At 37.8% G+C, this 15866-nt stretch overlaps 1 protein-coding gene across 3 annotated transcripts in view; it reads right to left on the minus strand.

The window, feature by feature from the left end:
* The window catches only part of LOC141431289 (fatty acid synthase-like), a 37292-nt gene extending 21737 nt beyond the window's left edge, over window positions 1–15555 (minus strand). The window contains exons 1-7 of one of the 3 annotated variants that reach the window (XM_074092404.1): window positions 15214–15555; window positions 3058–3210; window positions 2793–2985; window positions 1215–1335; window positions 811–1014; window positions 326–442; window positions 72–250 (exon numbers count right to left, since the gene is read on the minus strand). In XM_074092404.1, the coding sequence (XP_073948505.1) occupies window positions 72–250; window positions 326–442; window positions 811–1014; window positions 1215–1335; window positions 2793–2985; window positions 3058–3204 (961 nt within the window). In that variant the 5' untranslated portion in view covers window positions 3205–3210; window positions 15214–15555. Of the gene's footprint in view, window positions 1–71; window positions 251–325; window positions 443–810; window positions 1015–1214; window positions 1336–2792; window positions 2986–3057; window positions 3211–3337; window positions 3367–3574; window positions 3621–15213 lie in introns of those variants that run through there. The other 2 variants (XM_074092405.1, XM_074092406.1) reach the window with 2 other exon arrangements.
* Window positions 15556–15866: the final 311 nt, after the last annotated feature.

Raw genomic sequence — 15866 nt, forward strand, 5'->3', positions numbered from 1 at the left:
ACTTATTTTATATATTGTCTATAATATATGATTTTAAACGTAACTTAAATCAAGGAGAAATACTTATTTACCTGATCCAAAGCCCTCAACATATTCCACGTCTTTAGGTGAAATGTTGGCTTCTTGATAAAATTCTTTCAAAAATCCGGACATGCTTACGGGGTCTCGGTAAAATCCAAATCTTGGGCCAGTTTCACTCTCGACCATACCGAAAAACTTATTTTTTACATGAATTACGTCGGCATATATTCTGCAAATAGTAATGATTATGATGAAAACTGTACACGCGTAAAGTAAAAAGTAATTTATCATTTTCCATATTTACCGCAATGCATCTTTAGCTTTTTGTAGAAATAGCACGTTAATGGCTTCTGATCTTGCGCATCCATCCGCGTTTTGGTCAAATGACTTGGTTTTTCCGTCTTTGCATATCTTAATGATTCTGAAATACGTGTACGTAAGCTTAAATTAACATAGCTCAATTTATAAATATACAGTTTTTTTTTTCATTTTTTTATAACTTTCAAATAGAGCTATAGTGTCAATTTTTAACGGGGTCTGATAATGCTCTTAAATTTTATGGATGCTTAAAAGAAATAATATGTTCTTCAAAATTAGCATAGAACTTGGAGCCCACGCCGTGGTGCACCCGAGCGAGTTAGCAGAGAAAACAAAATTCACATAGGTACATACAATGGATTTTCTTTGCTACAAAATCTACTAATATTTCATTATACGAATTAATTTTACTCTTACAAGATGTACCAACCTATTTAAATAAATTATTTTAGTTGCATGGATAATTATTACCTTCCATAATGTAAAGATGTTTGCGGATGCAAGCACAGGTTGGCTCCCCCAACGATGGCTGCCTCGCAGTCACCACGAGACATGGCTAAGTAGGCCTGCTCCAAAGCTACAGTTGAGCTGCAGCCAGCTGCATCAATAGACTGTGATGGTCCTTTAGCGTTTAACCAGTAGGAAACCCGATTAGCAAACATGGATTTGTTGCACCTGAATACAAATGTACTGTAATGTTTAATAGGAATGTGTATTCCGTGATGAGTGTGTTTTGTGAATGTGAATATTTGCTTTCTTACCATAAATATACATTTTCGTAACATGTGGATTGAATTCGGTAAAATAATTTCAGGTAGGACTTATAGAAGTAAAAAATATAATTAAACCTAATTAAAATACTTAATAATATTTACCCTGCAATACCGAAACCAGTTCTAGACGTAGCCACATAAAACGATGCTTTCTCGGTTTCAGAGAAACAAGTTCCGATAAACACGCCTACTTTTTTTCCGGAAAGATGCTCTGGACTTACTCCTGTTAACGAAATGAATTTTTAATTGTTAGAAAGCTGAAATGTCTTTTAAATATGGAGTTACTAGTAACCACCCCCGCTTCGCAACTTTGAAAACTATTCTATTCGTTTCTACAACGGGTATGTACCATGCTTTTTTTTGAGGTAAAAAGTATCCTATGTGTTAAGTTAGGATATAACTAGCTTTCATGCTAAATAGCTTTTCATGCAATTCCGTCTTGTCATTTCGGCGTGAAGGAGTTACACAGATGTACTCGTAGTGCTATAATTTTCCATCATATTTTATCGGAAAGCCGTGCATTTTTAATTTTTACATTTAACACTAAGTAAATATAAGGTCCATATTAATGGATATGAAAATGTCACTTATTTAAAACAATAAATGATTGTCACTTTTCTGGTGCCGTCGTAATCCGATTAAGCTCTGACTTTAACCCAATGGGAAACCATTATGCACTCCATTTGTACACACACTCAAACATAAACTTTCATTAGTGGGATATAGGGTGTGCTCTAAGCAGGGCTCATCTCATCTCGTCGTGGCTGGAGAAGAGGTCATCTTAAGTGAACACTTCTGTTAGATTTTGAATGCTGTAGCAATATTCGCCTGAACTTCTAGATATATAAATTTTTTTAACTTCGGTAATTGTTACATCTTTCCTCCGATTTTGTTGTACCACGGGCATATTTAAAAACCTTCCCAATAGTGATGTAGGTAACGAGTATTCGCATTTGCACCTCTGTTAAGAAGAAGTTAAATATCTAGAAAAATGCGGCTTTTACTAAAACTAAATTAAATCATTATAATATAAAAAAACACTACCTTTCTAACATCAAACTCCATTGCAAAGTTTTAAAGATCTAAGCGTACATACATATAGGTAAATATAGATTAGATATACAACGGATATCCGGCCAGTATCCAGTATTCGGCCTATCCGGCCACTATTTTACTATTCGGCCGAATACCGGATGGTAAAAAACTTATAGTTATGATTAAAAATTGGTATTTACGAGTATTTATGAATTTATTAATTATTGACATCAGTTTATTCTAAGGGGCTGTTTCACTACCCATTGATTAATTTTAACTGACCGATAAATGTGATACCGTCTGGCGTCTATTCAAACAAAACAAACAGAAACGACATCATATTTATCCGTCAGTTAAAATTAATCAATGGGTGGTGAAACAGCCCCTAAGTTAATGAATTATACTCTACAAGTTGCAACCTGCACGGAGTGTCATGCGCATGTTCGAATTAGCTTAATTTAATTGTACGTAAAACTAGGCCGAATATCCGGCTATCCGGCCAACGGTCCCGCCGAATATCCGTTATCCGGTATCCGGCCAAACCACTATCCGTTTCATCTCAAATATAGATGGACAGAAGGCAAAAAGGGATTTTGTTTTAAATACTTATACACGGAGTAAAGATTTTACGTTGAACATACTGACCAGAATCGTAAATGGCTTGGTAGGATTGCTCAAGGATTTTACGTCCCATCGAGTCCATATTCTGACTGAGGCGAAAATGCACTCTGAAAAACTGGGCATCGAAAGTATTCAAGTTAGGAACTAAACCGACATGCTGTGATACTTCGGGATGATTATAATCCCAACGGGGCTTTTCAGCAGTCACTGGGTTTTCCTGCAAAAAAAAATGGTTTGAATTTCTTTTTCTACGTTCTGCAAAACCCATCGTGTTTTTTACTGTTATTACCTTATTGTAAAGAATTTCCGAGAGATCTTTGATGTGGCGCGACAGCGGATATAGTCCAGAAATGCCCGAGATGACTATTCTATTGCTGTCAGACACGGAAATACCTTTAGCCTGTGGTGATGTAGGCTCTTGTGGTGTCGGAACCATGGTTATCTATAAAATGATAAAATTATGGTATTTATAAAATTTAAAGTGGGGGTGTTTTTTTTTTCGTTTAAGTTTGCTTGAGAATTATTAGTAGTTTAAGAGTAAATAGCAGCCTATAAGGTATAAAATATACCTAAACTTGGAAAATTCCGTATAAAATACGAAATCCTTAGAAAAATATTACTTAATTTTTTCGTAATGGCGACGGAGCCCTATTTTGGGCGTGTCCGACACGCTCTTGGCCGGTTTTTTGTTCTGTCCGAATAAACAAAGACGGAAAAAAAATATCTGTCACATAAAATTTAATAATGAGTGGTGAAACAAGCACATCACTTAAAAATCCTTGTTAAATGTCTTTATTTGTTATTACCTATCGCACTTTAGTTTAACGATGAAACTCGCGACGACCTTTGAAGTGAAACCTTTATCAGTATATTACTCCTTTTATATTTATTCCTCGTTCAGCATATTAATATATTATAATGGAGGATTGTTCGTATAATGAATAATGAATATCCAATGTACACGCATACTGAATGATTTTTATTTTATTTTTCTGTTAAATTCGAAATGTAATAATTTGTAATTGACTAACATAATATCTAAGACTAACTAAACTAAGACTGTGATATGTAAACTCATATTAAATGATTTGTACAGGATAACTCACGTCTTTAAATTATTACAAAAAATTGTGGTGCAATAAAGAATATTTGCATTGTCTTAAATCGAGTTTAGCTCGACATGCTTCGGGCTAGTTTGTAAGCCCGTCCTATAGGAGCAACTCAACTCCGCGGCTGGTGCAACACGCGCCCCCGCCACGCACAGTCGCAGTGTTGCAGCAGCTGCTGAGTCCCGTTGCTCCTAGAGGAAACACAAATATTTATTTTTTCTTCTATTTATATCACTAGTAGTCGTTAAGTGTTTTTTTTTTATATTTTATACATTGAGTCGATCTAAGCGAAACGGAGATAACTCTTCCGATCATCGATATACTCACCTTAGAAGCCGGGCAAATAAATAAATTATTTACTATTTAATAGGCATGTCAATTGGTACAAAATTTCTTCAATTTCTAGTAGTTGACATCTACGTCAAACACTCCTTCAATCGATTTATTTATGAATCTTAATTTCAACCTTATCGTAAGGTAGAAATCACAAGTTAAGACTTTATCTCCAATCAAGACATAAAAACACATAGACCACTCAATACAGGATTGAGTGTGGAGTAAGGCAGGGGTGACTGTAGTCGCCAGGACTTTTTAATTTGTATATCAATCACCTGATTGAGGAGCTTAGTGGCGCGCATGTCGGTTGTCATATAGACGAAACCTGCATAAAAAATATCAGTTATGCTGACGACATGGTGCTGCTGGGTCCCTCGATCGGATCGATTAGAAGGTTGGTGGCCATTTGCGAGCAGTATGCGGAAACGCATGGGCTCACCGCTCAAGTACATCTCTACAAAAGAGTGAAGTGCTCATTTTTAGGGAAAATAAATGCGACCTAACTAATGTGCCTTCGGTTGTGCCCCAAGTAGCAAAATGTGGTCGCGTAATTATCCTAGGAGCATGTATTTTTTAATCCTATAGAATACTGAGAAACGTTTATAAAACCGCATTTGGGCGCACTTTATATGGCTAAAATAAATAAATAAGAGCGATTACTCCACTAACAGTAATCAGCGTGATGCTGTTACAAGAGTATACATTTCTTTTCTTGGGGCACTTGAACCTTGAACTACGGCGTGTAGTTTTACGAAAAAACAAAAAAGAAATCAAAGGCCATGGCCCATAATTATTTTATATCTAGGTATAGCAGTTTATTATTTTACTGTTAAGTATATTCATTCTAATCAAGTTGCGGAATTAACTTTATTGATAAACTAATTGATGACAAGAAACGTATTTTCATGCCCCGTCTTCAGAGTGAATCTTTAAAAATAGTTTGTCTACAATACAATACAATAACGCTTTATTGCACACCAACACAGTAAGCAGTACAGAAAACACAGGTACATACATAGAGATTTTCTAAGGTAAGCAATAGGCGGCCTTATCGCTTCAGAGCGATATCTTCCAGGCAATCTTTACAATGGACAAAAGTAAGGAATACATTTTAGCAGGTGGTGCAATTTACAGTAGATTAGAGCAGTATCAAGAATATATAAAATTAGCACATAAAATACACATACACAACAAATCTAAACATAAGTAGATAGATACAATAACAACATATAAATAAGCTAACTATAACATTCATACGCAAGATGACAGATAGTGCTCTCTAAGCATAGACTTAAAGATAGACAAGGACTTTGCGCTGGTTTAGCTGATCAATATTGATATCAACTGGAACAGATTTTTACCGAGATTTACCAACTCCTAATGATTTCAAAAATTTCCAAACTTTGGCAGAGCCCGTTTTCAACTGCTGTATATTATTTATTTATTTGATATGTTGACAAATACGGCAGCCATGAGTTATCGGACAGCGCAGACTAATGTGTCTTAACCAAAACCTTAATAAAATCATTTGTTCCTGTTCAAGACAATTATATGTCATAGTTAGTCGCCATTTGAATTTTTTAGGGTTCCTTTTATTTGGGAACCGTATCTATTGAAAATCAATATGCGGGATATTCTTTCATTGAATTACGTAGAACATTGTTTCTGAAAGTAATACACTTTAGACTGAGACTGCTTTATTTTTTTCTGAATCTATAATTTTATCATCATCAAATTCTTTTTCATCTCTTTTGCCACTACTAGAATTTTCGTGGACATTCTCAGAACTTGCAGAATAATCTCCAATCGCTTAATATACAAAACCTATTTTTCGTTGTACGGAACCATCGTAATTATTGCCTGTCTCACTTTTGTCCAAACATGACACTAACTCGCACTTCGATCGCTCTTTTAATAGCAAACTTAAGACACATTATGGGTAAAAACTGAATAACGTGCATGTTCGGTGCTACTAATCTCTTATAAGTCACGACAAAGACCACCACTCCTATACAATCTTTGACCTACAGCGACTATATTTCTATATCATTTATAGGATCTCATGTCTTTAGAAGGAAGAGTTAAGACCTTAATAGGAGTAAGCATTATTATTACATATGCGTTTATAGGATCCTATATTATGCTTGACCTGTTGCAGCAATTTTTATAACATTTATAAGATTACGTATTCTATAATGGAAATAAATAGGACCTCAATAGGAGGAAAAGGTTTTATTTAATACGTTTATAGGACATAAATTTAAAAAAGTCATATAACATGCGTTTATAAGGTCATGCTCTAGTCTAGTAAGAGTCTTCTAAAGTTATCCTGTAAAAAAATATGAGACTAAGTTATAACTTCCTACAGGATTCTATAGGAACGCAGGGCATAGGCAGTGAGGAGTAATGTCCTGGCCCGCAGATTTGCTCGCTGTTCGGATGAAGTAAAAGTAATTCTTTTCAAGGCTTACTGTACCTCTTTTTACTCCAGCGGTCTGTGGTGTCGGTACACGAAACAAGCCTACAACGCCTTGCGTGTAGAGTACAACAACGCCCTCAGGATGCTGTTGGGGCTATTGCGCCACTGCAGCGCGTCTGGAATGTTTGTTGCTGCCCGAACGGATGGCTTTCACGCTATCATGCGGAAGAAGGCCGCCTCTCTTCTCCATCGTGTGCGCAGTATAGCAGCAGCGGCATCTAGAAGAAGCTTTCTAAGCATTATGACAGTCCCCTCGTATGGCATATGGTGAGGAAAGCTATAGGTGCCGCTAGCTGATAGTTATGGTTATCTTTTTAAGTCTTTACTAACATAGGATTTAACCAACTTACTTATAGATGAATGTAAAAACACATCTGAAATAAAATGTATTATTATTTTATTATTATTTTCGAAGGATTGCTTTTTCTCAGCTCTAGGCTGGTATTAACTACATTTACGGGTTATCCACCAAGTAAATGTAGCAAGTTGTAGAATAAATAGTTTTTAAGAAGATTGCTGAGGGCTATTTTCAGGGTCTAGTTGCATGAACTTTCTCACTATTCTGCATGTATTAAGTATTGCGGCTTTTTGTAAAATTGTGTAAACGTGTGAATTTATGCCTAATAATTTTAAGCTATGGTGTAGGTGGTTTGGGATGACGCCTGTTGTAGATAGGACTATTGGAACTACGTACACTTTCTCCTGTCTCCATAGTCTAGCAACTTCGTCTTTTAGGTCTGCGTATTTTGTTATTTTTTCCGTGATGGTCTTTTGTAAATTGTGTGTGTTAGGGATTGAGATGTCTATGAGGTATGTAGTTTTGTTTATTTTATCTATTAACTAGCTTTTACCCGCGGCTTCGCACGCGTAAACTATTCGGTGTGGTAGCTGCATATGAAATTTTCGGGATTTTACAAAATTCCCCTGGAAATTTCCAATATTTATATCGTGGTCTTCATTGAGGTTGTGTTGTGAATAACTGTACAAAATTCAAGACTCAAAACCCAGTGCTGAAGTTTCAAAATTTTTCCCTATCCAAATTCAAATGCAAAATTCAAATTCAAATCATTTATTCAGTAAATAGGCCGCAATGGGCACTTTTACATCTCATTTTTTAAACTACCAGCGGTTTCGGAAAGACCATCATTGCCAAGAAGAATGCGCCGCAAGAAACTTGGCAGAAAGTCATTGGCACAAATAAAATACTTAAAAAGTACAGTATACAATTAAAGAAAAAATACAAAATAATAATAATAATAATACGGGGATGTATGGGGTCCCTTAGTTACAAAACTATCCCGTGGGAATATCGGGATAAAAGTAGCGTACTTATGTGTTATTCCAGACATACGGCTACCTACATCCAAATTTCATGCCTCTAAGCCTAGCGGTTGTTATTTCGACATTTTATTCCTAGGTATCCCGTGGTAATATCGGGTCAAAAAGTCATCTATGTGTTTTTCTAGACATCCAGCTTCCTACATCCAAATTTCATGACTCTAAGCTCAGCGGTTAATATTTCAAGATTTTATCCCTATCCCGATGGAATATCGGGGTAAAAAATAGATTATGTGTTATTCCAGAGGTCCAGCTACCTACATACCCAATTTCATGGCTCTAAGCCCAGTGGTTGTTATTTCGAGATTTTATCCCTAGGTATCCCGTGGGAATATCGGGTCAAAAAGTCGCTTATGTGTTATTCCAGACGTCTAGCTACCTACATACCAAATTTCATGACTCTAAGCCCAGCGGTTGTTATTTCAAGATTTTATCCCTATCCCGTGGGAATATCGGGATAAAAATTAGCCTGTGTGTTATTCCAGAGGTCCAGCTACCTACATACCAAAATTCATGGCTCTAAACCCAGTGGTTGTTATTTAGAGATTTTATCCCTAGGTATCCCGTGGGAATATCGAGTCAAAAAGTCCCTTACGTGTTATTCCAGACGTCTAGTTACCTACATACTAAATTTCATGACTCTAAGCATAGCGGTTATTATTTCAAGATTTTATCCCTATCCCGGGGGAATATCGGATAAAAAGTAGCCTATGTGTTATTTCAGAGGTTCAGCTACCTACATACTAAATTTCATGGCTCTAAGCCCTGCGGTTGTTTTTTCAAGATTTTATCCCTAGGTATGGTAGGTTGAGGGTTTTGTGTTAAGAACATCATCATCATCATCATCCCAGCCTATCCTAGTTCTGCTGGGCACTGTTGGGCACAGGCGTCCTCTCAGAATTAGAGGGCTTGGACCGTAGTTCCCACGCGGGCCCAATGTGGGATGGGAACTTCACACATACCATTGAATACCTTTGCAGGGTTGTGCAGGTTTCCTCACGAACAACTGTCCAAAATTTCAAGACTAAACCCAGCGTTTGAAATTTCAACATTTTATCCCGTGGGAATATCGGGATAGAAAGTAGACTACTTATGTGTTATTCCAGAAGTCCAGCTACCTACTTACCAGATTTCATGACTATAAACCCAGCGGTTGTTATTTCGTTGTTTCCAGATTTTATCCCTATCCCGGGGGAATATCGGAATAAAAAGTAGGCTATGTTTTATTCCATAATTTCCAGCTATCTACATACCAAATTTCAGGGCTCTAAGCCCAGCGGTTATTAGTTCAAGATTTTATCCCTATCCCGTGGGATAAAAGTAGCCTATGTGTTATTTCAAACGTCCAGCTACCTACTTATCAAATTTCATGACTCTAAGCCCAGCGGTTGTTATTTCGAGATTTTATCCCTATCCCGTGGAAATATCGGGATAAAAGTAGCCTATGTTTTATTTCAGATGTTCAGCTATCTACATACCAAATTTCAGGGCTCTAAGCCCAGCGGTTATTAGTTCAAGATTTTATCCCTATCCCGTGGGATAAAAAGTAGCCTATGTGTTATTTCAAACGTCCAGCTACCTACTTATCAAATTTCATGACTCTAAGCCCAGCGGTTGATATTTCGAGATTTTATCCCTATCCCATGAGAATATTGGGATAAAAGTAGCCTATGTTTTATTCCAGATGTTCAGCTATCTACATACCAAATTTCATCCAAATCCGTCCAGCCGTTTCAGCGTGAAAGAGTAACAAACATACTCACTCACTCACTCACAAACTTTCGCATTTATAATATTAGTAGGATGTGATGTCAGGTCTATTATAGTGGATAGTACGATCTGTGAGTATGGCGCGGTCGTAGTATAATTTGTGTGTTGTATTCTCAAGTACTACCTGTGGTGTGTATTTGTAGTACGGGGTGTGTGTGTCTTGTATAAGTTTATGTTTGTGTGCCAGGTTTTGATGGATGATGTTTGCGATTTGAAAGTGTCTGTGTGTGTAGTCTGTTTGTGTTAGCGTTATGCATGCTCCGGTTATGTGTTGTATGGTTTCCGATTGGTTATGACATCTGCGGCATTTGTCGTTTGTGAGTGTTGGATCTTTTATTATATATTTTCGGTAGTTTTTAGTATTTACGATTTGGTCCTGAATTGCAATAATGAAACCTTCAGTTTCTGGGAACAAACTGCCTATTTTTAGCCATGTGTGTGATGCAGCACTGTTTGTTGCAAATAAAATATTGTCATTCTTTCGTTTTTGTGCTTTCATATACCTTCTAAGTCTATGTACCTTTAGTGCCAGTTTCTGTTTTAATGTATCTAAGTATTCTTCTGGTTTTCTGTTGTCTGCTTCATGTCTAGTGTGTGTAATCCTGCTCCTAAATATCTCTTCTACTCTTTTCACTACTTTACGAGATCTATTATTATTTATATATTGGGTGAGTCTACCACAATCTGCCCTGAGTTGTTCAATATCTCTTTCTAGTCTAGCTTGCCATGGAGGTTTGTTTATGTTGTTTTTCTTACTGTGTGGTGTGTGTTCTGTTATCTTGTAGTTTAGCTCTTCAGAGATGACTACAGCGGTGCAGTAAATAAGGGTATGAATATCTATTAGTTGTGTGTCGTCAGAAAGAAATCTATTCAGTATGTCGCAGTTAAATAGATGCACTAACTGTGAGAGTTTGTTACTGTATTTTAACTTTGGTCATTTCGGTCTACTACATGGGTTAATTCCAGAGTATTTGGCTATTGCAGAGTGAAATTTATCAAGAATTACTTGAGTGTTCGGTTCAGTTATTGTGTCTGGGTTAACTAACGCTTCTATATCATTTTCTAAAGTTAATGCCATGGTCTCAGTCTGAGTGGACGAGTTGGACATGTGTGTTTGTGTGTATAGTGTATGTGTGTCTTGTGTGTGTTGTTGTGCATCATTTTTGGTATGATCGTGCGATGGTATGAGAGCCGTTTGAATAATTAATTAGATCTACATTATTTAACTGTTTTTGTACTTCGTCTTTCAATTGGGTTAATTCTTGGTCACTTAGATATTTATTTCTAATAATGGCCCGTCTTTGATCGGATACACGTTGTTCACTCACTTTAACAGTGGGATATTGTCGTTGGAAAAGTTCATGCAACTGTTTTCTATAAGTGGTCATGTCTGTCTCTAATTTTGTGATATTGTAGTAGGTGCGCATGATGAATAGGTTAACATCTTTGGTCTAACTCATGCGCACCCTAGGTTTCCCAGCCTTAGTGGACGCAGGCAAAAAGGCATTCGCCTCCTGCGCAACATCTAAGACGGGCGTGGGTGCTCTGCGAGAGCCCACGGAGGATATTGGTGATGGTATATAAGATGCTGTTGATGGACTGTATGGCTCTACTGCTGAGTTTGTACTGATATCGTCACAGTCGGTCAGTCTGTCATCTGTCTGGTCTGGTACTGATTCATATTCTGCAACAGTTCTCAACTGGGCAGAATTTTGCGATACGGTGTCCCCCCCAGAATACGTGGGACTGCCTGAGCTAACAAGCTCAGGGCGGGATTCTCCGTCGCGGTTAGCTTCGGTACCCGGCTGGGGTAGATATCTACCGTTTCTTAGGCGCATCGCATTTTTCTGTTTACTATAGCTCCGTTAGCCATTGGTAAGTTGTAGCTAAATCAATAGCTGCCAATGTCCGCCCCTCACGTGATCACAGATGTTCGGATCGGACGTGGAGTTAGGTTTGTGAGGGGCTTATTATTATTTATTTTTTTCTATTTTTATATTCTTTCTTTAAGCCGTGGTGGCCTAGTGGTTTGACCTATCGCCTCTCAAGCAGAGGGTCGTGGGTTCCAACCCCGGTTCGCACCTCTGAGTTTTTCGAAATTCATGTGCGGAATTACATTTGAAATTTACCACGAGCTTTGCGGTGAAGGAAAAACATCGCGAGGAAACCTGCACAAACCTGCGAAGCAATTCAATGGTGCGTGTGAAGTTCCCAATCCGCACTGGGCCCGCTTGGTAACTATGACTCAAGCCCTCTTGTTCTGAGAGGAGGCCTGTGCCCAGCAGTGGGACGTATATAGGCTGGGATGATGATGATGATGATTATATTCTTTAACATGGGTATCAAAAACTCTTTTACTTACTCTTTATTGTACATAAAAACCTGAAAATAACAGAACACACGATAATAAGATGGGGTGACACTCTTTCCCGGCCCGGATAATACCGACATGGAAATACCGACCCTGTTTTTCGTGTACACGCCCATAGAAGCTCCTGTCAGTTTGTATGGACGTGTACACAAAAAACAGGGCCGGTATTTCCATGTCGGTGTTATCCGGGCCGGGAAAGAGTTTCACCCATAAGATAGATGTACAAAGGCGAACTTATCCCTAAAATGGATCTCTTCCAGTTAACCTTTGAACGATTGCATGCTTGAATGCAGATTTGAATGCATGCTTGCTTGCACTATTCCATGCATAATTACATGCTTGCTTACATGCTCACTTGCATGCTTTCTTGTATGACTGCTTGCATGTTTGCTTGCATGTTTGCTTGCATGCTTGCTTGCATACTTGCTTGCATGCTGGCTTGCATGCTAACTTGCATGCTTGGCTGCTTGCATGCTTGCTTGCTTTAATGCAGATTTGAATGCATGCTTGCTTGCACTATTCCTTGCATAATTACATGCTTACTTACATGCTCACTTGCATGATTGCATGCTTGCTTGCTTGCTTGCATGCTTGCTTGCATGCTGGCTTGCATGCTTGAATGCAGCTTGAATGAATTCTTGCTGGCACGCTTGAATGCAGCATTGAATTCATGCTTGCTTGCACTATTTCTTGCATAATTATGCTTGCTAACATGCTCACTTGCATGCTTGCTTCTTTGAAATGTTTATGGTTCACGCGAGCGAAGCCGCGGGTAAAAGCTGGTTAATTATAAAAACTGGATTTCGAACACACTACACGACATAGCTTTCCAACCACAAACAACAATAAAGGGAAAACAATAAGTTTTGGCTCAATATGTCCAAGATGTAAAAGAAACCAAATGTGAAGATCATAAATTCATAACGAGTCACACCATTGAGCTTGTGTAATTCGTCAAATTTCAATGACATCGACGCCATACAAAACATCTTTCTTGTGGAAATTTATATAATTTCTGATCAATGTTTTTGCTATTGTTCTTACAGTTAACTACGCAGCTGGTTTCGTAACGCATATTTATTTATTTTTGCTTAATAATGCTCGAATACGTAAATTCCACCAGTAAAAGTGACAGTTGGTCCGCCGAAAGTTCCTTGTGTGGCCACGGCGCGCGCTGCGATCGATTCGTGGTTCCCCCACCTCCTACATTGCACCCAGCGAAAATATGATCAACGACAAACCGCTCAACAATTTGATATATCTGTGAAATTTATAAGACTTATAATTTCGAAGTTATTCAACCAAATGTGTGATTTTCCGTCTAAAAGTGTCGGCCACTGGGACATTTACCTTACGTGGTAGTGTCGCGAAAACTGGCATAAAAAAATTGCGTTTGGAAGAGCCAAAGGCCACTGCTGACATAATATGAATGTGCTTTGTGCTTGCTATTTTTTCAGTAGTACCTAAAAAAAAGCAAGTAATGTTGTGGATTGAACTAGTTAAAGTAACAAATAAATTATGTACAAGTAATTAAGTAAGTAGTATTCACTTTGCATTTAAGGTGCAAGTTCAACCATTCAATTATTATTTTTAATTATATTATGTATTGTTTTACAAAGTATAATTAATTACTTTTTGTGAAAAGGCGACGATCGCAGTGTATCTATCTTTAATAGGTTTTGTTCTCTTACTGTCCGTCTGTCTGTCTCCTGAATTTTGTAAAAATATATATTATAGAATTCCAAGTTCCTTTAGTACCTACTACTACTACTTGTAACACCAAAATACAACAATTGCAAAATAGTAAGTAAGTATATTGTAAAGGCTGGAAAGTAAGCAATAGATGAACGAATTAGTTCGAAGTCCGACCCGAAAGGGAGGCCTTCGATAATACGAGTTCATCCTACGAATAAATATTCTCTGGAAGCGTAACTGCTAGCAATGAACGCTTCGATTGTGATTCCATTTGTAGCATTTACGCAAACAAACTAACAGCAATGACAACGTAACACTCACACTTTCTCATACACAACGCTGGCCCGCGATTGGTCCGCGTAAGAGTCGGCGCCGCCCCCTTGCGACAAGCGTGGGGCGATCTTACTCGCTCGTGGATGGCATTATGCAGAATTATTAGACTAAAATAAATAGGCTTGTTTAAGAGTTAATTTTTTTATTGAATGTTTTAAATACAACAATGAAAATAAATAATCTTTGTTATTACAATTACAGCAGGTGGTGATAAAATCACTCCAAATTTTTTATATACTGATGCCGACATAAACAATTGGCTATTTGGTTTGAACTTCAGAATAAAAATTTAAACAAAATTAGAATAGTATATTGTACAACATGAGCATAAAACGAATATTTGATTGAACCGAGCCAGTACGGCGAGGGTAGATAGACACGTTGAGGGAAAAACGGGTTTAAAACTAGTATTACACTCTGCTTTTCACTTCGATTGACACCTGATTACGAACGCCTTAGACGAAGATTTTAATTTTACTAGTGCATACTAGAGCATAAAAAGTCATTTTATGTCGCCTAGATCCAGCATAAATACGAAGTTTACGAGCATGACAAGTGAAATAGTAGATTGTACAACAAGAGCATAAAACGAGCTATTTTACCGAAGACGTTCATATAGCCATCCGAGCCGGTACGGCGAGGGTCGATAAACACGTCTAGGGGAAAACGGGTGTAATGCTTGAGTTTTACACTCTGCTTTTCACTTCGATTGCGAGATGAAATAACGACAGTGGAAACATTGTTCACTTACTAAGTACCTTTTATTTTCTTCTGGCTTTGCCGCATGTTATAAACTCGCACTCGTATCTCAATGGTCCTTATCATGATACAGTTGCATTAAACACTATTGTAATACTTACTTAATGCATAATATAATCATTCAGACTAGAAAAATATATATTTTATTTGAGCAAATCACGTGAGATAATCCATGGAAGAAATAATCTTAGTTACATGTTGCATAACACTTTCCAGGGTCGCCAAGTATGGTGTTTTAAATATTTATTTACTTACATATGAAAGTTGAGTCCTGTGTTTTTTATATCTGAGTGGTTTCTACACCACTTCACACAACACGACGGCATATTTTTTAAATTGATTCGAGCACAAACACAATCACAAACTTGATCGAAATTTTCCACGGAGCGACTGCACGACTCAAGTTTTACGGCCGAACTGGCGCGACGCGGGGTAGATATTTTAAGCCCCGCCCGTCGCGGTAGACATTCCGCGGAATGGTTTTCGGGCTTAGTTACGTTTTCAGAGAGTTCATCTAAGTATTGAACTTTTGGCTGAGAATAAACATTGTGCTTTACACGACTACTGCGGGGAAATACAAAACATTTATCACAAAACAAACAGTAACAATCCAAAGACTGCGTTGCTCCCGCTTGGCTCCCGGCGATTTTTATTTTTCTATTGTTACAGATAGTTCAACTCAGTTGTGCGCGCGGCCCTAGGTGTGCGTGCGCTTATACAACTTTCACGTGACGCGGCAGTCGTCGTCCGAGCAAGACGTGTTCTTATCGCTTTACCCACACATAGGGCCGCGCGCACAACTGGGTTGAACTATCTGTACATCATTATTTTTTTAAATGAGTCCGGTCTAAGTGGCCAGTACAAAAAAATAAAAACTGTATTAAGGTTCCCGCGCACTGGGCAGCCTG

The sequence above is a fragment of the Choristoneura fumiferana genome, chromosome 9, assembly GCF_025370935.1.
Source record: "Choristoneura fumiferana chromosome 9, NRCan_CFum_1, whole genome shotgun sequence".
Taxonomy (NCBI): domain Eukaryota; kingdom Metazoa; phylum Arthropoda; class Insecta; order Lepidoptera; family Tortricidae; genus Choristoneura; species Choristoneura fumiferana.